The sequence below is a fragment of the Stegodyphus dumicola genome, chromosome 2 (genome assembly GCF_044657685.1).
Source record: "Stegodyphus dumicola isolate Sdum_Otavi_A_Nest chromosome 2, ASM4465768v1".
Classification (NCBI taxonomy): Eukaryota; Metazoa; Arthropoda; class Arachnida; order Araneae; family Eresidae; genus Stegodyphus; species Stegodyphus dumicola.
In genome coordinates, this window is record NC_140769.1 from 183508703 (window position 1) to 183532395 (window position 23693).

The 23693-nt window shown below is 31.4% G+C and overlaps 2 protein-coding genes across 3 annotated transcripts in view; one reads left to right on the top strand and one right to left on the bottom strand.

Annotated features, from left to right (window-relative positions):
• The window catches only part of dup (chromatin licensing and DNA replication factor double parked), a 97414-nt gene that overhangs the window by 48861 nt on the left and 24860 nt on the right, over window positions 1-23693 (top strand). The window contains exons 5-7 of the mRNA XM_085811496.1: window positions 3390-3544; window positions 11946-12128; window positions 15119-15250. Coding sequence (XP_085667622.1) covers window positions 3390-3544; window positions 11946-12128; window positions 15119-15250 — 470 coding nt within the window. The remainder of the gene's footprint in view (window positions 1-3389; window positions 3545-11945; window positions 12129-15118; window positions 15251-23693) is intronic.
• Window positions 4420-23693, bottom strand: part of aln (divergent protein kinase domain 1C) — an 80738-nt gene continuing 61464 nt past the window's right edge. For both annotated transcript variants that reach the window (XM_085811498.1, XM_085811497.1), the window contains one exon: window positions 4420-4832. In XM_085811498.1, coding sequence (XP_085667624.1) covers window positions 4764-4832 — 69 coding nt within the window. In that variant the 3' untranslated portion in view covers window positions 4420-4763. The remainder of the gene's footprint in view (window positions 4833-23693) is intronic.

A 23693-nucleotide genomic window follows, 5' to 3' on the forward strand; every position in this document is an offset into this window, starting at 1 on the left:
ATATTTAGGGATTTTGTATATGAATTTGAATGTAATTTTCTGATGCTAGGAAAAAGTGATAGTATGGAGGGGGAACATCAAAGTAATCAAAAGTTGAAAGTTTGAATAAAACTTAGAAAGTCAACAACTTTGCTAATCTTAAAATAGTATTCAGGCCAAATGTTTCTTTACATGATTTTGATTGAACAAAATATTGCCTTGAATTCTGCAGTTCATGTTGGTTCTCTATTTAGGAAAAAGTTTATTGATTCAGATATTGGGAAAAAAAATAGTTATGTGCTAAAACTAAAACTTGTGCCATTCTTAGTGAGGTGGCAAATGTTCACCTAAAACATCTGATAAGTATTTTGCAAAATCTGCCTTTCTTTCATTGTCTCTTGATGGAAGCAATAAAAGTGATTTGCATATTGTATCCATTTGCTGCATTTTATTTTAATGAAGCAAAGGATGAAATAAAAAGTGTCTTCCTAATTTAGTGGGAGACTTTACTGGTTGGAATATTTCATTGATGATTTTCAATGAATTGAATAAATTAAATATTGCTGTATCAAACTGTTTCTTTCTGAGCAAATAATGCACTTTTTAGGAAAAATATGTGGTGACCTTTCTGGAAAAGGAATTAATCATTATGATTTGACCGCATCACTTAATAAATTTTAGCAATTGCTATATCACCAGTAAATACAGATTAAATTATAGTAGATGCATTGTGTTACTCATAGAAAAGTGCTAAATAAAAAGATAATTTAAAAGTCTTCCAGTAATTTCAAGGGCAGGGGATAAGAAAAATACTAGAACATCTGCATATACAAAATATAAATAGTTTTTTCAAAGAGAATGTTCAATGTAATTGCAAAAAATTCAATGAAAAGGCAGATATTAATTATTATATTTGGGAATGTCCAGTTATATTGACATTAAGATTATTCCTTTGTAAATTCTCTTCTAATAACTGTAAACTGTTTACAACTCCAAAGTACTATACTGGTATACAAATTATTAGAGCTCTTTGCTAAGGTGAACAATGTTATTATATGTATGTAATGTTGAGGGGTATTAACTATACAGTGTTTTATAAGGTGCAGCTTTCTTTTTAATAGTTCTTTAAAATTTTTTTTATGTGTTTTTGTGTGCAAGTTGATGTTATATAATTTTTTTATAATGGTAGGATTTATTGTGAATGCAGTTACTTTTTATGTTACAAAAGATTGATTTTGCTTTTCTATGGTGTTAATGAATATTTTTTTTTTCAAAAGACAAATTTTGTCTTATTTTTCTCAGTTAGCATTTTATTTTGCTTTTATGCCTTGTGTGCTAAATTTAGGTTTAGGTTATGTTATTTAATTAAGACAAAGCCTCGAGGACTATCTGCCTAAGGGGAGGGATGCCTTCGTGGAGGACTTTCTAAGGGAAACTCGCTCGTATACACGTTACACATGGGGAAAACCACGAAAACACCCATGCAGCCAGCCCGTTTGCAGAATTCGAACCTCTGACCGAACTACCAGTGTTCAGCGTCTTTACCTCTTGCGCACTGGTAGGCCTGTGCTAAATTTAGAAAACAGGCTTTAAATTTTCTTAATTAGTTCTGTCAAAATACGAATAGGCTTCAATAACTTGTTTTAAAGATCTTGATTTTTTGTAATTTACAGTACCGTTTACTTATTTTTTAATGAAATATATTTTATTGTAGGTTTACGTGTAAGATATTGATCTGTATCACTCTTTATATTATGTTTGAAAAAAATTGCTACAAGCTTAATTTTCATAAATATTAATCTTGGGTGTGTATTTTTTATTAGAGAGTTTCTCAGAATAAGGTAGAAAATTCTATGAGAACAGTTTTAGGTTCCAAAAGTACAAAATTTAATTTTTTATATGCTCTAAAGCAAAATGTCTATAGTAAAGTATTCATTATGCTCTAGCATTTTCAGTACAAAAAATTTCTTATGTTAACACATCAAATTCCATGATATATGCTTAATTAATAATTTGATGAAGCAGTGATAAATATAACAAGTGTTGTTTTACTTAACAAGAAAAATATTATTTGCCAAAATGACCAATTGTATTTTGCATTTTCTCTCTCATTCTGAGACATAAAGGTACAGCACTTTTTTTTTATTTATTAAAATATAACGAACATATTACTAACTGGACTTTCTGCATTACTAATAACAAGCCCTTATAAAAAGGAACATTTTGTTTTTACAAATTCTTTTACCTTAATCTACTAAAACTATTTCCATAAAATTGTCTAGTTTATTTTGAGCAATTCTGAAGTGGATGTTTACATCTAAAATGCCAAACAACTAGACACATAAAGACAGTTAGTTCACTTATCATCCTGTCTGACCTTCTAACTGCAGCAAGCACAAAGTTTTTATTAATAAACTCTATGATTACAATAAAATTTATACAATAACGATAATCAACCGCAGAGTTTGTGGATAATGCCAAACAATTGCAAGTCAAATAAATGATGAGCAAGGCTGCCAAAAGCTTTCTCTCAAACTTAAGAATCTGTGGTTATATATTTTAACAATTTGCATTTTGGTCATAATTGAAAGTAAAGGTAAACTGATAAGAAAACTTGATTAATTAAGATAAAACCTTGTATGTGCAGGATCAATATTTAAAATCATATTTACGTCCATATGATTATTATATAAGATACTGCAGTTTAGATTGATCAGTATTTAAAATGGCATATATATATATTTAAGATTTGCATATTTAAATATTTATTTTGCATATTTAAATATTTATTTTGCATATTTGAAACTAACTACTACATTTTTCAAATATTCTTGATCAATATTTTAAGTATATTTATGTTTAAGATTTGCATATTTAAATATTTATGCTATATATTTGAAATTTAACTGTTTATTTTTAAAATATCCTGTCTAAAAGGCAGTGAGGTTATAATATTAGCATTTAAGATCTTTTCAAGATTCACTGAGACCATCTACATCTTTCATGCATTTTGTAACTTCGATGCAGATGCCAATTCAAATCTGCTGTTTGGCTAAGAAAAGTATCAGCATAATAAAAATGTCTTCATCTATGGCTAAGTGAAACTGATTATTTTAGGTGTACTTACGAAATTAATAAAATAGTCAATTAAATTTTAACTTTTTAGAAACAAATTTTTATATTTTTTATCATGTGACATATAACTATTTTAGATTTTTTTTTTTTTTTCATTAAAGCCAGGCAGTATTGTGATGTTTTGAAAGACATTAAGATATTCCAAAATTCACTTTTAATTAAATAGTTATTGTTCAGTATGCATACTATAGTTATATTCTGTGCATAGTATTTAAAAGTCTATTTCTAAATTTAATATAATACTTTTTTAAAAATCAGTGTTCATTTTGATGTAGATGCCAGTCAAGGATCTGAAAGCAATTCATCTGCAAAAGATATTCGTAAAGCATCCAAGTCTAAGGCTTTCATTCATATGAGCCCTCAGTTTTTACTAGAAAGGCAAAAATCTTTTGCAAATTGTCTTTTAAAACGAACGAAGGAATACCACCAGGTATGTATTAAGTGCATTTAAAAAAAAAAAAAAAAAATTTAATTTGAAGAATTTTTATTGTATGATTGAATAATAGTAGTACTGCCTGTGCACTAAGTCTATTTCAAACAAGATATCTTATTCTGTAAGAAAATATTCAAATAAATATAATAGAAAATTAACAGATAATTTCTTGACCAAATAATCTTTTAAATAGCAAAATTATGTTCTTCATTATGAAGGTTTTACTGTGTTTCTTGTTTGAATTATATTCAGCTTAGCAATTATTCATTATTCGCTCAGAGAAGTTAAATATAATGTTTGTAAATTTTCAGCCAAATTATTCTATCCTCTCCCCAAAAAAGGTGCAGGTTTTATTTGTTTTAAAATATGCATAGCTTCATAAAAATATCCACTGATGAATGTATCAGATTTAAAAAAGCTCTATCCTAATGATTTGTTATAGTTTAAGGAGAGTTTTTCATCTGTAGTTGCGAGCATTAATTAGTATTGGTTAGCCTTTCTAGAAGTATACCTTTTATTTATAAATTTTATTAAAAGAAATAAAACTAAACTCAGTGGTGCAACAGCCCTAGTGGGCCGCGGCCTGCATTGCCCCCAAATCTGCTTTCGTGATCTTGAGCTCCGGGGTGTAGTCCCCAAGCAAACTTGGTACTCATTTGATCAACCCATTCAAGGGATGAAAAGCTGAGTCGACCTTGCCCAACCTGGGGATCGAACCCCAGACCTGTGGTGTAGCTGTGTGATGTGCTAGCCACTTGGCCACGGAGCGGTATTAAAAGAAATAATTTATTTCCTGTTATTACATTTAAGTTTTGTAAATTGTAATTCCTTGTCAAATAATATAGCCATCAGAACCAGTCAATCAAACTGTATCAATGTTTTTATTAATTTATTTCCAAAATGAAAAGTAAAAAATGAGACAATATTAATTAATTGTTAAGACATTAAAAATGAGAAATATCTATGTGACATAAGAAATGCTCTGGAAAATTTTTTAAGACATAGAGAATAGTTGAGGAATATTTGCAGTTCAAACAGGTACAGGCAGAAGTAGATGGAACACCAGAAGTTCACAATTAGTCATACAGGTACAGCCCCACTGTACTAAATATGCAGCTTTGCCTGGATTTTGATGGAAAACACTCCATTGGACAGATCTGATGGTCTCTCACTGCCAGTATTTTCAGTGCCTCCAAGCTGCATAAATATGATATGGTTACAAATAAGCATTCTTCCCCGAGATTCGAACCTGGGCCCAATGATGTGGCATCGTTAACCATGGCAGCTGAAAATCAGGCAATAGTAATATCAAGTTATATAGCCATGTCAAAGACAAAAAAAAAAAAAAAAAAGAAAAGAAAAGAAATGATGTTGCAGTAAAACCAGAAACAGCACATAGTTTCTGAATTTGGGTTTTACAGTTGCTTTTAAACTAATATTAAATTTAAATTTCTTATCAAGCATTTTTAATTGAAGGGGGGGGGGAAAGAGCGAGAAAATTTAATTTAAAAATATCAACTGTAAATCAGATTCAATTAACATTTTGAGTGCTGCTACCAAAAAATAAATAAATAAGTAAATAAAAATAAGAATTTTATAATTTTTAAGAAACTTGGTATTTTGCAGCATAACTTATAACAAGGTATAGGAAAGAAAAAAAAAAAAAGTATAGAAAGAAAACACAAAAAATTGCCATTTTCATTTCAGAAAAATCTGATTTTCTTTTGAAATATGTTTGTTAGGTTAGTCATATATATAAATCCAGTATGTATTATAAGATGAACTTTCAAGACATGGAAAACGTAGGTTGGATTTCATCAATCAGGCAATTAAAAAGAGGCGTACAGAACTGTCCCTCCCTTCTTTTTTATTCAATGTGCATTACGCCCAAAGGAGCATTTTTTAACGTTTTGTGTGTTACCTTTATTTATTAAATATCATATTCTTCGCACTTAAACCATAAAATTCAATTAAACAGCAATATCACAAAATAATTTTTAAATGAGCATATCTTTAGAATTTCTGTTACACAGTCTTGCACGCTGGAGATAAAAAATATTGTTTTTCCCCATATATTGTTGCCATTGCTCGCTTTGAAATCTTTGAGTTTGTTAATCAAAATTCTCTAAGTGTTACAAAATATGAAATTGATAATAAAACAAATTTCAAATTCAAATTTAGGCTTCCAGATGCACATATGTTATTCAAAATTTGATGGCTCTAGGTACCATTGTTTTATCACAATGCAAAAACATACATACATTTATGCAGATTCTTCATTATTTAATTTCTTTAAATATAACACAGGACTCTAATATTTGGTGGCAACAATTTGAAAAGTGAAACGCCATTTATAGTGAACCAACGCAAAATGAAATTAATAGCCCATCTGGGCTAATACCCTTTTTTGCTAAAAAAAAAAAAGTGTTATGAGTTATTAGATTATTTAAGTTAGTGCATTATGTTCTGGTTGTGAAATTAATAACGGTGCCATATAAACCTAGTGCCATCTATATTATAATTAACCTTTGTATACACTGCACACACACACACACACACACACACACACACACACAAAAAAAAGAGAGAGAGACAATTCTATATCTCCTGTTTTATTAGGCCAATTGACAAAATTAAACTTGCATTTATCATTCTCAAAAGCGAATCTTAGAATATGTGTTAGATTTATATATAGCATTGTTCTAATGCAGGTGTTTTGACACAAAATCGGACTTGTTCTGAAATGACATGCCAATTTTTTTCATATTTCAATTCTACGACTCAAATTTTACCAAACTGCCAAGTTTTGCAAAAATTGCACAAGTAGTTTTTAAATCGTCATCTCTCAAAATTTTAGTTCCTTTATGTTAATTGAATTTGGTATATATTTACTAATCTTCTTCTTCTTTTTTTTTTTTTTTTTTTTTTTTTAAATTTTTTTATTAAACTTATTTGCTTCTTCCTTTGCTATTTAGAAAGTTAGGTTCTCACACACAGTGTAAAAAGGGAAAGGAAAATAATTTGCCATATATTAAGATGTTCGCCAAGTGAATTATTCTTGGTGCAAACTGAACAAAAATGTGCCAAGATAAATTTTTGAATTTCTCTGTAAATTTCACACTAAATTTTACAAAATTTAATATTTAGGCATAATGAGTCTAGAATCGAAATATGGAAAAAAATTGGCATGTCATTTCAGAAAAAGTCCGATTTTGTGTCAAAATACCTATATTAGAACAATGTTATATATAAATCTAATGTATATCTAATATATATAATTGTGCTTTCGAGACATGAAAAACGCAATTTGAATTTCGGCAATCGGCCCAGTATAACAGGAGATATAGAAGTGTCTCCCCTTTTTTTTGCACAGTGTACATATTATATAATATGTCATAATATACAGAATAATTAACCATTTTGATGAATTCCAAACTGTGCCTTTTGGAAAAAAAGAAAAGGGAAGGAGAACTCTTATTCATTTGAAGGCATATTCTGTGTTCTAACAGCAATAATTTAAAGCTTAAAGGATTTTTTTTTTCGTGTGTTTGTGTGTGTGTGTGTGTATTTTATTCAAATAATGAATATTGAGCCAGAAATTATATCCAAGAGGAAAACCATTTTTCTAACTTTTTGCTTCTTTTTCGATCTGATAGTTTAGCGGTAGAAATTCCAGACGTTTTGGCTATTTTATCTTCCTGTTCTAACTCATGCCATACTGAATGGCATACTGATTAGTAGAGGTATTTGTCAGACATATCGTTTAAATGCGGTATAAAAAATTTTGTAGCTGTGTATTGCAATACCTTGACTTACAGAAAATCAAAGTTACCCAGTTCCTTATTTGTCCATTTGTTTTTTTAAAGTGAAGTGGATCCACACCAAAAACTTATTAAATCACTCATGTAACAGAAGTTGTTAATCCTATCAGGCAACTAGATTCAGAAGTTGATAATGATGATGTCAACAACCTGTTGAACACACATGGCAAAGAACTTGATAGTTGATGAGCTTATAGAGATGTGTAAGCAGATTGCTACTAAACAAGTCAACACTTGAAACCCAAATCTATCAGAAAGCATATGAAAACTGCAAGCTCAATAGATATCAGTTCAGTTAGAAAAGGGTCACAAATTTTGAAGAACATTGACTCTAATGAGGATTATGTTCAATCTGTAAGGTGAAGAATAAAGAAATTATTATTTTGCTGTGAAGACATTTTACATAATATAATTCATTGAGCCATTAGATGAGTCTGTTAAGTTTTATGAAGCAATATAACTCCTTTTCATGTAGTACATTTATTTTAATATTATTTTGAAACTATAATATGAAAACTACATTATTTTTTTTAAGTAAATGTTTATTATCTTACTTAAATGAAATTCATTTGTATGAAGTTAGACTCCCCCCTCCCGACATAAGTGTCTTCATTGGTATTGCCTGTCGCATAATCTTGACATATAACTGTACTGTTACTATTTAAGAGACATTTCAGTATTGTTATTCACATGAGGTATTTACTCCTGTTTTTAAAAAGTCCAGTTTACCGATTTTATGTTTTTATTGAAATACTGTTTACAAATTATTCATTTATTCCTTAATTTGGTCTCAAAAAATGCATTCCCACCTTTTTTTAATATATTTTCATTTACTAACTTTCAGTTTTAGGAATTTTTAATGTATCCCAAGTTTACAAGATCAAGAGTTTGCTGTAGATATAATTATCTGAATTGCGTGCATGTTGTGCTGATTTTTAAATTTTATAAAATGAAGGGGGAAGAATAAAAGAAATAAAATAATGAACTAGTAAAATAACAAAAATAAATGTAATTATTGACAATTAAGTATAATTAAAATGTAAATAATAGTAAAACCTCAAAACTTTTTGTAACCCCCCCCCCCAATTTTTTTTTTATTTTTATTTTTTTATTGGACTGTGGATTACAATCTAGACTTCAGGAACTATGTTCTAATCTTATTATGAAATGACGACACTTAAAATTGGTCAATACTGAAGTCTTTTTATTGATGCTAGAAAAAGAAAGGTACAAGATCCATGTGTTCTAACTGTTGGTTAAAATTGGGGTGCAGTCGGGCAGAAATTCTTTTTACTTTTGGTATCCAAGGCTGTTATTCAATGACAAGCATGTCTACTGATATTACCAATGATTATTTATAAAATTGTTCATATGAATGGACAATAAATCTATTTACATACAACAATAAATTTAACTGGCCGCCCAACTATTTATTGTTGCCAACAACAATAAATCTAACTTAATAAATGGTTAGCATCACTGACTGCCATTCCAAAGGGCCCGGGATGTTTGTAAATTTATAGTGTCGATGCAACATGGCAGCACTCTAAATATGCGGCGATCTGAAAGTCCTCTCGTGTAGTTTGGTGGAAGGGGAGAGAGGTGGGAGACCCTCGACCCATCTTCCCGGGGGTGCTCTCCATCAAAATTGGCAGAACTGAACTAAATCACACTGTCACCTGAGAGATGCTTAAGGCTGTTGCCAATGGCAGGCATATTCTAGCACTCCTTGCCACGAGGAATTTCGTGGGCTTGGGCTGACTACGTAAGACAAGTGAGCATAAGCAGCAACAACATAAATCTAAGTTCATTTATAAAATGGAAATTTTCATAATTTTTTTATAATATTTAACCTTCCAGCATGCGCGCTTCACAATTTTACATGAGCTCACATGCGTTGTGTTCTTTATGACATCTGTTGTTATACAGTTTTGGGCATGAGAAACGACAGAAATGAGTGAATATTGATACATGTGTTAAGAGATAAAATATTAACCTTATTATTGCAAAATACAAATGATGTCACATTTAAATGAAAACAATTATTTTTAAATGCTTATATTAGTCAGGTGGAAAGGCAGTGATTCATTTCATTGTAGAAAATAAGGAAAATACACTCACCTTGATAGGAAAAAATGTAAGTTTAGCATTACTTACTTCTGCAAGGAAATTTACTTCTTACTGGTTACAAAAACTAATTTTAATATTTTTATTTATTTCTAAAAAATAGAAATAAAAGAAAATAAAGAATGGTAATAATAGAAATAGAATTGATTGGAGTCATAATAGAAAAACAGAATTCTAAAGATATTTCTCAGTGTTCCAAGCTCACATTGCATTCCATGCAAATAATTTCAGTAATAGAATAATGTTTGCATGTGTATCTAAGGCATGTCTTGCATTTCGTAGATGCTGATGATCCCCCTTTTTTTTCCTCTGACACACAAACTGCACGTTCCTCATTGCGATAAGGATTGCTCTGGCACTTCATCACTTAGAAATGTCGGAAAGTAATTTTTGGATTTTAGCACATGAATAAAGAATGCTCTTTCATAAGACTAAAAGGTAAATCCTTCAGCATGGAGCTGTGTTAGCTGCCTTTGCAAGCATGTGCAAAACCTGGATATTTATCCCAGCAATATTCAAAAGACTGAAAAAGATAACACAAGGCCATCTTCTTGTGATTCTATTCTTGCACACAATTTATGAATGGTGTCCACTCCTTCTTTTGTAGCATTATAACCCATGATTATCTCAGGTTTATTTGTGGTTGTATCAATGCTGGCATCATCATGCATAGTAGAAATAAGAATGGTAGCTTTCTATGAGGAACATAAGAACATTTGTTTCTACGAGGAACATAAGAAACAAGAACTTTGGCTGGTGGAAACAAAATACTGCTGTTCGCACCATCCGTCTCTTATTTGGCAAAAATTTCCGTGGCACTTCCCTCTTATTTTTTTTCAATGTTCCAACAAGAGTCAGTTTCTTTTGCAGTAAATAATCTGCAAGGGGGATGCTTGTGTAGTAATTATCTGTTGTAATATTTCTGCGTGAGTTTTCAAGTGAAGAGACCAACCTTTTCACAACATCCATAGGACTGTTTGAAACAGCATAAGAACCACTAGGCTGTGCTCTACAATAAATTTCAAGGCCAGATGTATAAAATGTTTTTGAATTGCACAAAGCATACATTTTTATTCCATACTTCGGTGGTTTACTAGGCATGTACTGAATCCATTGATGGTGACCTCGAAAGGGATGCAGCATCTTGTCAATTGTGACAAATTTGCCAAAAGTGTAGCAATTATTACAACTTTTTAGAAATGGTTCAAAGATGTTCTGGATAGCTGTCAATTTGTTCATTTTATGTCTGTCCTATCTTGTTGATTTATCATCGAATTGAAGACAACTTATCAAAAATAAAAATCTCTTATAGCTCATCACAGCTCTTGTTATTTCCAGTGCCATCATTTGAGAACAACTTTTTTTGCATTTACATGGTGTCCTTATTTTATTCCTATCATATATAACAATTTAAAGTATGCCATCATTTCTACTCTTGAGGTAACAATGCAGTCTCTGTCTTTTGAGTATTTGCCTTTTAGCAAACTTATATATTTATTTGTACATTCCAAAATTTCATCAAGCATATTTATAATGAATTATTTTTACAAATGATCATATTTCATCCTTTATATCCTTGGCATGTTGTTTTAGACCAAGTAACACTTTCACAATATTCATATTTTTTGTCTTTGAGCAGTTTGCATACTTCTGTTTTCGCCGCTTAGAAGATTTATTCTTACCAACATAGACCATATCATCGTCATTCCTTTTTTCTGTATCATTATTATCATCATCATCCAAAATATATTGTTCCGATTCACTACAGATATTATTTATCTATATTTTCCTCACTCAAATCGCTATTGTTCTCAGATGCAAAGGTTTCCTTGTCTTCGTTTTCTTTATCAGATAATTCTTGAAGAATGCGAGCAAACTCAGGTGGTTGTACATATTTTTTTTTGCCATGGAAACCAATATAAAAATTATAGAGTCGAATTTATACAAATTAAAATAATACACATCAATCAATTACACAAAATTACAACATATTCAAGGAAAAAAATATTTTTCGAATTTTCACCCACAACCCCACGCATGTCGTAACTTTTGTGAAGCTGCTACATAGCACAAAAGCCGAGTTACAAAAAAAAAAAAAAGTCATAGGACTTCCTGTTAGCACATTTTGTGGGTTGAAAGGAGAAATAGAAATGACCTTCGGATGTCTGAGCTGCGATATGCGAAAAATTGCATTAAAATTTGTCGTAAATTCTGTGCATGACGTGTGTGCTGGAAGCTTAAATCCATTCTATTCATTTATTTTGAATTAAATAAATTTCTTACATATAGTGCGTAAAAAATATGTACTGCTATAAAAAATGTGAAATTTGATAGTAAAAAATAAACTTTCATAATTTTTAAAGTTGTATATGATCAGAAATTTATTACATATTTCATATATGTGTTTAAATGTTTGTATATAGTTTTATAAAATGTACTATTACTTTCAGAAATTTTTAACTAGTATAAAGTTACCAGTTATTCCTGAAAATAGCATTGTTAGATGGCATCCAAAATTTTTAGTGGATTCAGTACCTGATATCAAAGCTGCATCTCTTCCTAAAGCACCTGAAATAAAAATATGTTCAGCAAAAGATGTTTTAGAAAAACTTAGAGGCAGTGTTCAAATCAAAGTTAGTTCTTTTATTGTTTATCATAGTTTAAAATTTTATATTTATTATATCAAGAACATTTCTTCAAAGGATACTGGTTATAATTATGTGACCATATCCGAAATCTCTCGTATGCTTTAAAAAAGTGCTGTGAAAGTTAACAGGGAGATATTTTTGCAGTTTTAAAAACTTTTTTCTTGATTTTTTTAAAAGAAGTTTTATTTGTAGGAATGTGCAGAACTCCACAGTTACAAGTAACAGAAATTAATTTTTATTTAATACTATTTAAAATATTAAGCTCTTGTACTATTGTCTGCAATTTGTAATCATGTTAGATTTTTCAGCTGATTTCTTAATTCCATAAACTTTCAATATCTGTTCACTTTTCCTCAGATATTTTGATCGATAAGAGAAGTGCTACAGTTTAAATGCTTTAGTCTAAACTATTAAAAAAGGGAACTGTAAGCTACCTTAGAAAATTGAGAAGTACTTCAGATAAAATATAAATGTGTAAAATTTTATTCCAGCTATCATAGAGAATCCCAAAGGACTAATTTTTTACATTTTAATGTTAAAATTTATAACCACTCCAGCTTAAAACCCATGATGTAGTAAGAGTTTAACTATCTACTTTTTGCTGTATTACTCAGTTGAAAACTTAGCATAAATTTTGCAGAGTGGCAGAGGGGATTATCTTTTTAAAATTTTCTGTTATTTTACTTTTTCAATAAAGAGGCTTGTAAATATAACTGCACAGATTTTATGATTCTATATTCTTAGCACAATAAAAAAATCTATAGAATTATGTGAATTGCAATATTATTAGAAGTGTCGGAGATGTGCAAATAGGCAAAGTTTCAGATTTGTAGAACACACGGCTGAGGATTAATAATAGACATGGGGGGAAAAAGCCTATTAGTGTTTAATCTTGTTCTTAGAACTGAAGAAATATTCATATGAAAGTACTGGGAGGATTTCGTTTTATCTATATGCATGTCGGAGATGTGCAAATAGGCAAAGTTTCAGATTTGTAGGACACATGGCTGAGGATTAATAACAAACATGGGGGGGGAACACTCTATTAGTGTTTAATCGTGTTCTTAGAATTGTAGAATTGAAGTTTTAGAACTGAAGAAATATTCATATGAAATTACTGGAAGAATTTCTCATCATGTTGTATGTGTGCATTAGGAGTCGTATCAGCACTGAGAGAGATTCGTCGAGCTATTTGCATCAGTCTGTCCATGTATACAGGACGTATCAGTACATCAGTGACAAACTTTCAGGAGAGATAGAGTACACCTAGACGATGGGAAATCACATAGCAAAGCATGGTTGGAAGCGCTTTCCTGGCGTGCTAGTGACGACACAAAACACAAAAAAGGAAAGATACAAACAGTGAGACAAAACATGTTTTTGTACAGCAGTTTAGTTGTTTTAGTACGCCGCGGCGTGCAATGAATTGGAAGTTAATCTGTCAGCACTATCCTTATCTTCAGGACAGATGTTTTTATTTTATTTGGCTTATAATTCCTTACTAAATGTAGTATTTCATCTCAATGTACTCCGTCTTTGATATGATTTACATCAAATTCCTCGTCATTATAATTCACTTCCGATAGTGAAGAAAGTGACACAGAGGTTATTGAAAACGAAAAAATTTTGATTGACAAATTAGTCGGTATTCTCCACACAGCAATTATAGGACTTGAACACAGCAATTATAGGACTTGTAACTGAAGAAGAAATTATGTCTATTTATAGAATTAAAGAGAAAGTATTATCACATTAAACAAAGCAACTTAAACAACTTGCATTGAAAGAAATGTTTAATAAAGTAAACAAATAAATATTAAGCTTTTTTTTAAAATTTTGATACCCTTTAGATCATAATTGTTCTTTATTTCATAAATTACGGTTTCATATTTTTAATTTTATAATTTCTGCATGCTATCTTACCAGATTTAAAGTCATGATCTATAATCCGGAAAAATCGATAATCCGGAATTGCCGAAGTCCCGACGAGTCCGGATTAACGACTTTTGACTGTAGTAAGTTGATTGCTACATGGGGACATATGTATCCTACCATTAACTATGGCTGGAACATATGTATCTCAGCCTTTCGCTTGAAAACCATTAAGGTAAAACTTTGCTTGAAGATATGACATAAAATTTAATGATTCAGTATCTATATTTTTATTCCAAGATGAGAGAATTTAAATTAAGCATATAATTTTAGATTTTTAACTTTATTATTTTTAAGTCTTGTTGCAGTTGTGAGAGTTTTTACTTCAGCTTCAAAAATTAAGTTAATTTTCTTAAAAGTCATGATATGTATGCTAAAGAAACTTAACATGTTAAGTGCCAATCCTGTTTTGTCTTCCTTTCTGTTCAACCCACAATATCCGATTTCACAGATATGCTGGTTGTTGGATATGTGAGTAGAATTTGACGGAAGATATATTTGATAGAGGAATATAACTTTTAAAATTGTATATCTTTATTCAACTATCACCGAGGTGGCTTGAATGAAAAATAAGTTGTCAGTCACCAGTGACTGAAATGGCACTTAATGTGTTAAAGCAGCTGTTTCTTGTAAAAATATGTTTTCCACTCTTAAGAATGGTACTCAGAGTGAATAAAGAATAACTCATACAAGAGAAGCATTTCTCTGATAACTTTAAAGTAAAGCAAAATTCAACAACTTACATATGAATTTAATGTTTTTTTTTTTTTTTTTATTTTTTTTTTATTTTTTTAAAGATTCATTCGTACATTTGTTCATTAAACATAAATTTTTTAATAGAAATGTAAGAAAGAAAGCAAGTTTTTAATTTTATTTAAAAAAAAATCTCTTTTTAAAATTTTGTGTTGACATATAACAGTCTATGAATTTTCCTCTTTATTTACATATATTAAATCCTAGTGTTTTAATATATTCACATATATTAAAACACTAGCAATATTTAGGTTCTTTGATAAATTACAATTAATAATTTCTAAATTTAGGTTGAAAAGGCATTGCAAAGTGTCGCTGATGAAAAGAAGAATGTAATTAACTTAACAGAACAGAAATCAGAATGCAATAAAACTAAAAAAACCTCTGCACTGAAAGGAATATGTTCTGACCTCCTAGAAAAGGTAAGTTTACTTATCTGTTGAAAAAATTAGTTATGTTGTATTTTGAATGTTTTAAAATATTATGAATCCTCACTAAGATGACCATCTATGGTTCCAAATGATTTTGTTATCTTTGTAATGGTCATCTTGGAGAAGATGACTATTAGTAATAGCAATTATTAGTTTATAAAATGGAATTACCATATTCAAGGGCTTTTAAAGTTTATTAATAATTTAGTAGATTATTGCAAAGCATGATAGGGCTATCTGCTTAAGGGAAGAAGCTTTTTTGAATAACATTCTTAGGAAATTGTCTCTCATTCAAAAAAAAAAAAAAAAAAAAAAAAAAAAACCGCCATGCAGCTAAGCCCATTTGCCAATATTTGAACACAGGCCAATCTATCAATGTTCAGCTGTATCTTATCTACTTATTCCTGAGTCTATTAAAGCAAAATACTGAAGTTGAAGAAAATACTGAAGTGCATTTATTAATGCTATTATATTAGCAAAATTACAAATAATTATAAAGACATAATTCATGAAAAATATAGAGAGCTTAGAAAGGAATAGGTGATTATTTACCTCAGGGATAAATAGAAGGGCTAGGTCATTCCTTTGTTCGACTCCTCGCCGACGCGAGCCTCATGGAGGGGGGGAACCAGAAGTAATCTGACGTGTCTCTGTTGCACCTGCTCTGATTTCACGCCTTTAAAACTGTATTTTCATTCATTTGCGAGACGATTTTCTGGAGATCGCATATCCCAAATTAATGTTAATGTTTGTTTTTTAATAATGCAAATATTTAAAATAATTTGTGTGTTTATATATATATATATATATAGTTTTAGTCAGTTTTCCTTTTAATTCTATATTTAAAGTATCCTTTATGTAATATGGCTTCTTGTGCTGTAGCAATGTGCCGTAACACTTTTAGAAATACGAAAGGAAGAGATATTGTATTTCATGCTTTCCCAAAGGATAATTTGCTTTTGACGAAAGAATGGATACATAAATGTCGAAGACAAGATTCTATTAATGTGAAAAACGCAAGAATTTGCAGCGAACATTTTCTGTGCAGTGATTATGAAGATGACATGAGAAATCGCTTGCTTGGATTGCCGCAAAAGAAACTGTTGAAATGCAATGCTGTGCCGAAAGTAAATTTATCGTGTGCAGTAAACGAAATAACACAAAGAAATCGGAGACGTTTGAAAAGAAAACTAATGCAGAGTGCTTTTGAAAGACTACACGAATTTTAAGCCCAAAGAAAATTTATTTTGAGGCCGAGAACGAAATTGAAGCTGACAATAATAAATCAAATGTGAATGATTTTGAAATAAAACTCACAAGTGATAATGCCCTATGTGACAATATCCCTGAGTGCCCTAAGTGTAAAGATAAACAAGAATGTATTGATAATTTGAAGAACAAAATAATATGCATAGAAAATTGTAATAAAATATTGAAAATAGAGAAAAGAAAAATTTTAGAATGTTTGCTCAGCGACAAAGAAGGTGGACGACATCTAGAAAGAAATTTGTATCGGAAATTCAGAAATTAAAATCCCAAACAGCGAAATTTAGGAAAAAACAGAACAGATCAGAGAATTTGGAAAAACGTTTAAAGCATATTTTTACAAAGACGCAGATTAACGCATTGCTAGAAAAGAAGGAAAAAATCAGGTGGACTAGTGAAGATATTTCACGTTGCATTGTCATAAGAGCTCTGTCATCTAAAAGCTACGATTTTTGGAAAGAAAAAATGGGAATTCCTTTGCCTAGCACTAGCACATTAAAGAGATGGTGTGCTAAATTTTCATGTAGTCCAGGAATTCAGAGTGATGTTCATGCTGTAATGAAGGAAAGATGCCAATATTTGAATTCTGTAGAAAAAATATGCGTTCTCAGTTTCGACCAAATGCACATAGATTCTAAACTCTGCTATGACTCTAAACTGGACCAAATTCTCGGTCCTTTTTAAAAAGTGCAGTTTGTTTTAATCAGAGGTCTCATTTCGCAGTGGAAACAACCAATATTTTTTTATTTTAACACTCAAATGAAGAAAGAACTTTTTTCACTCGTAAGACATATTCAATCATCTGGAGTAGAAGTGAAAGCAATAGTGTTTGATTTAGGAGGATCTACTACTTTGTGGAAAGAGTTACAGATTTCGATTAATAGTTCTCAGTTTCCAAATCCAGTATTCCAAACGAAAAAAATATGGGTTTTTGCAGATTTAGCACACTGCCTCAAATTACTGAGAAACCACTTTTTAGATAAAGGATATGTTTTAGAAGATGGAACTGTTTTAAATGTTGATGTTATTAAAGAGGTTTTGAATAAAGATTCAGGAGAAATTAAATTGTGTCACAAACTAAAACCAAATTATTTAATGGTCAAGGGAAACGAGAGACAAAAAGTTGCTCCAGCGAAAACATTATTTTCAAGAAGTACAGCAAAAGGTATACTCCACCTCACAGGAGATAAAAAAGCATCCGACTTCTTTGAGTTAATCGACAATTTTTTCTATATTATGAATAGTACGAAAACATACCCACCTTCAGATAAAATACTTAAAGCAGCATTTGGATTAAATGAACATCATGAAAAACAAATTCAAGTTTTGGAATTAATGAAGAAAGTCATTGGTGGATTAAGAGTTCAGGGAAAAGCCAACTTACTGCCTTTCCAAAAAGGAATAATAATTTCAATAAATTCTCTTTTTGGCCTACACCAGGATTTGAAATCATAGTATGATGCTAAATATATTTTAACCTCTAGATTGACTTTGGATGCACTTGAAAGTCTCTTTAGTCAGATTCGAGGGCTTGGTAGGTTTAATGACCATCCATCACCTAGTGAAGTTATACGCCGCTTAAAGCAATTAATACTCGCTAATAAGCTGCCAAATTTATCTTCAAAAGTATGCATGACTAAAGAAAGCAGAAATATTGATTCATATTTAACATCCGAAATACTTGAAAGGGCTTTGAAAACTGAGGAGGAAGATGCTTTTCCATTAAATACTATTGATGATTTGGATTTGGATTTCATAGAGAAACCTTCTCCTATGGCATGGGAATTAGAATTGAATTCCGACAGACAATTTTCGACAGCCGAAAAAGAAGCATTAACATATGTTGCAGGTTATATTGCCTATCGTGTGCGAGACAAAGACCCATCATTGGGAACAATATCTAAAAATAGTGCTGATGAACCAATATTTAATTCAGAATGGATTAAATTATTGTCCTTAGGAGGTTTGACTACACCTTCTCATTCATGGATGAATACAGTTTATGAGTTCGAAAACATATTTTGTGCAGTTCATGGTACAACTTACTATAAAGGGAAGCATGTAATTGGCTCTTTAATTAATAAACTGGAGAAATATTATCCTGAAGTTAACAGAGAAGCAATTCGTTTATTTTGCAGAGTGAGAACTTTTATTAGAATACGTTTCTTAAATAGAAATGCATATGTTTTTTCCCAAAGAAAAGCAACCCAAAAGGCAAAAAAATGGATTGCTTCGAATGTGGCAGCCAATAAATAATGTTTGTAAACTTGTAGTTGCATTGCGACTGTACAAGTAAGCATATATAATATGTTTTGATTTGAAATATTTCTAGATGGCATTTTAGAAGTTAATAGCCTAAAGCATATTTCAAATGAGAACTAATTCTGTTAAGTTATTGTTACAGTTATTTTTATTGTATCCTCTGTTATTATTGATTCGATTTTGTGTTAGCTTAGCATTCTAGATAAAATATATATAAAGTATGATATTAAAGTAATTGGCATAAGAAGACCTGCCCCCTAACCCCCCACTTTTGAAAAATTAAATAATTATTTTAGGTACTGTGAGTAAAGTTGTTTTGTCTAAATTAAGATAAGAATCTTACATGTATTTATATAAATGAAATATTGATGTAAGCCTAAGTTACAAAATTATTAAAAAAAAAATATATGTTATTATATTGAATCGGGATAAAAATATGCCAATGTAAAATTTACAATTAGGCTGAAACTCAAACTTAGATTAGCAGAAATTTTGCCATATATAACCATACATGTTTAAAACTATGCCAATTTATAAGGTTGTTTTTTGATTAATTTTAAATAGCTATTATTATAGTTATCTTAGAAGCAGTAGTACAGTTCTCTTAGTTAACATGCAGATAAAGAAATGATTAGAAACAAACAGGCATTTAAAGAAAAAAAAATCCCTGCAAATAAAAAAAGGAACTTTATGCTAAGAGTAGCGCACTTTATCTATTATTTTAAAATGCATACTGCAGTAACATTGTCTCTTCCAAATTATAGCTATCTTTCACACACAGCTCATTTTAAACGCTGGTTCTTCAAATTTAAAACGCTAAGTTCTACGAGGGCTATCCAGAAAGTAGATTACGTTTTGGAATAAAAAAATAAACAAAGTATAGGAAACAAATTTTATTATATACAGATGAAAGCCACACTCAAATACTACTTTTCTACATAGTCACCATACAAATTAAGGCATTTATCGTAGCGATGTACGAGCTTGGAAATTCCTTCGTCGAAAAATTCGGCCGCCTGCGCCTTCAACCACTTCGTTACCTCTTCTTGCAGCTGTGCGTCGTCATCAAAACGCTGCATAGCCAGCCACTTCTTCATTGCCGGGAATAGGTGGAAGTCGCTCGGTGCCAGGTCGGGACTGTACGGCGGATGAGGAAACAACTCCCACTTAAAAGATTCAAGAACTTTACGAGTGACATTTGCCGTGTGGGGCCGGGCGTTGTCGTGAATCAACAAGATCTTAGAGCTCAACATTCCTCTGCGCTTGTTTTGAATTGCTCTTCTGAGTTTTTGGAGAGTTTGGCAATACCTTTGAGAGTTTATTGTAGTGCCTCTTTCCAGGAAGTCCACCAAAATTACACCTTTTCTGTCCCAAAAAACAGTCGCCATCATCTTCCTTGCCGACATTGTTTGCATGCATTTCTTGGGTTTTTGGGGAGAACTTGTGTGCCCCCACTGCATTGATTGCAATTTCGTTTCACAGTTCACATGTTTCACCCATGTTTCGTCACCAGTAACAATGCGATCGAGTAAAGAGTCACCATCCTTATGGTAAGCGTCCAAAAAGTTCAACGCTGCAGCCATTCGCTGATTTTTGTGGTCCTCTGTCAAGATTTTTGGAATCCATCTTGCACAAAACTTGTGGTAACCAAGCTTTTCGCTGATGATTTCGTGCAACAAACTTCGCGAAATTTGTGGAAAACTCAAAGAAAGTTCCGTTATTGTGAAATTTCGATTTTCACGGACTTTAGCATCGACTTTTTCGAGAAGTTCGGCGGTCACTATGCTGGGTCTCCCACTTCGATCTTCGTCGTGAACATTGGTTCGGCCATTTTGAAATCTTATGACCCACTGACGCACTCCACCTTCAGTGATAATGTTGTCCCCATACACTTCATGAAGCTGCCGATAGATTTCTATCGGTTTACAGTTTTTTGCAGTCAGAAACCTTATTACTGAGCGCACCTCGCAGCTCGCGGGATTTTCAATTAACGCAGACATTTCAAACCGTCACAGTATCTGAACAGAGCACAGCACGAACCTCTCACCTCTCACTAGCACGGCTAGATGCAGACTGAGCTGCGCAACGCTCTGACCCCAAGATGGCCGCGCTAGCCCCGCCCCTAGCGGACACAGACGGAAACGTAATCTACTTCCTGGATGGCCCTCGTATGTTGTCAATTGCATCTCCGCGCTCAGTGGCATCATTGCTACGTCACCACTCCTCACTGCATGTTTCAGGGGGAAACGCTCTATGAGCTAGCCCTTCTCTTTAGTCCTGATTTACCTTACACTTTATTTTTTAATAAAAATATTAATATAAGAATATATATGTAAGATATAACAAAATACGATAGCTGCTTTAAAAATAATTGGCGACTGCAAAATTAACGATTTTAGAGTTGGTGCTCTCCCTCTAAATTCATCTGTTCTCCCAAATTTGAGATCCTTCCATGATTATATAACAACCTCAAATTAACCAATCATAGCTTAGAGTACTTTCTGCACTATAAATATCGCTCAAAAATAAACTGCGTCATTCTTCTCCTAGCTTCTGCCATGCAAACATCCACTCTGCTTTGCTTGTCTGTCTAGAATGATATTGCCCCATTAATCTGTGTATATAAGAAATTATTGTAATTGTTTGTGATCAAAAATTAGATTGTCTATGAAAAATTATTCTAATGTGCCTGGAAATAAAAATAGTAATTAGCTGAACTTGGTTTCCTATCAATTTCTTTCTCACGACTGCAAGCTGTTTCCTCCTATACAGTCAATTTTGATGTACGAGGGCTATCCAGAAAGTAGATTACGTTTTGGAATAAAAAATAAACAAAGTATAGGAAACAAATTTTATTATATACAGATGAAAGCCACACTCAAATACTACTTTTCTACATAGTCACCATACAAATTAAGGCATTTATCGTAGCGATGTACGAGCTTGGAAATTCCTTCGTCGAAAAATTCGGCCGCCTGCGCCTTCAACCACTTCGTTACCTCTTCTTGCTTTTCGCTGATGATTTCGTGCAACAAACTTCGCGAAATTTGTGGAAAACTCAAAGAAAGTTCCGTTATTGTGAAATTTCGATTTTCACGGACTTTAGCATCGACTTTTTCGAGAAGTTCGGCGGTCACTATGCTGGGTCTCCCACTTCGATCTTCGTCGTGAACATTGGTTCGGCCATTTTGAAATCTTATGACCCACTGACGCACTCCACCTTCAGTGATAATGTTGTCCCCATACACTTCACGAAGCTGCCGATAGATTTCTATCGGTTTACAGTTTTTTGCAGTCAGAAACCTTATTACTGAGCGCACCTCGCAGCTCGCGGGATTTTCAATTAACGCAGACATTTCAAACCGTCACAGTATCTGAACGGAGCACAGCACGAACCTCTCACTAGCACGGCTAGATGCAGACTGAGCTGCGCAACGCTTTGACCCCAAGATGGCCGCGCTAGCCCCGCCCCTAGCGGACACAGACGGAAACGTAATCTACTTCCTGGATGGCCCTCGTATATATGTACACACGCATACACAGATGTTCTTTACATTAAGAATGAGATATGTTCTAAAACAACCTTGTTCATCACAAATTTGTACATAGAATGTTGATAATGAATTCATAAAATATTATTTCACTAAGCATATCTGACAATGTTTGTGCAACAAAAGCTGTAAATACTACCAAATAACTATTAAACTACTAAAACAAATAAATAATTTAAAGTTTAAAATACAGTACATTAAAAATAAAAAAGTAACCTTACTAACAGTAAGTTTTTGGCACCTTGTTTGATAACAAGATTTTTTATATCTGTAAAAGTTTGCAAAGTAGAGGGTGTCTATGAATATATATATATATATATATATGGAGAGAGAGAGACAAAAAGTAAGAAATTTAGAACATATTTTACATATCTCTCTCTGCTACAATATCAGATATTTTTATTTAAAAACAAAGTAACCCCAAGTATTTCCATGTAATATGCTGCTGAAAATTAATCAATAAAGACAATAAGTAAGAAATTTATAACGAATTTCACTTTTGGATAAGTCTTTATATTTTTCTTTTTAGAATCTTACTGTGTCGGGGAGGAATTCAAAATTTTTGGGTGAACTGTTAGAATTAAATAATTTAGAATGGTTCATCAACTGATTTTGGATAACAGAAACACAGTGGTTTTCAAGGAGAGGGTTATTTGAGTCTGATGAACCTCCTCTTGATAACATTATATCAGATTTGATTGCATTCCTCTTCCTATGTATTTATTTTTGTGGTTTTTGTATTTTACATTTTTTAGTTCTTCTGACTTTTGGTTAATTTTACATATTTTTAGGGAATTTTGAAATTTAATTGTATTGAATTTCACTTTTTTTTTTTTTCTTTCTTTTGTGAAATTGGTTCTAAATTTTTTACTTATTGTCTTTACTGATTTATATGTATATATGAAAAGCCATCATTCTATAAAATACCTAGGCACTTTATAGAATACCTAGTATTTTTTAGCAAATTATGAAATATGATAATTATTACATACTTTACCTAGGCATTGCATGTGATACTTAGGCATCCTGTAGAATGACAAATGCTCTTCAGACAAGGTATGAGAAAAAAGTTAAGATAAGGCTATTATTTAAAAGATGTTCATTTCTCAAAAATACAAGTGTTACTTTGAAAAAATAATAAAAGAGTGCCATTAAAATATTTTTCGACATTTTATAAAATGTCTTGTTATTCCATAGAATGCCTGATTTCATACTTTGCCTGTAACATATAGAATATGTATACGTATAATATATGAGTTTTTTAAATGTAAAAATAGAAAAAGAATTGTTTAGTAATTTAAAAAATATTCATTCAGTGAGGTCTGTACCATTTAAACATTAAATTGTCATATGTT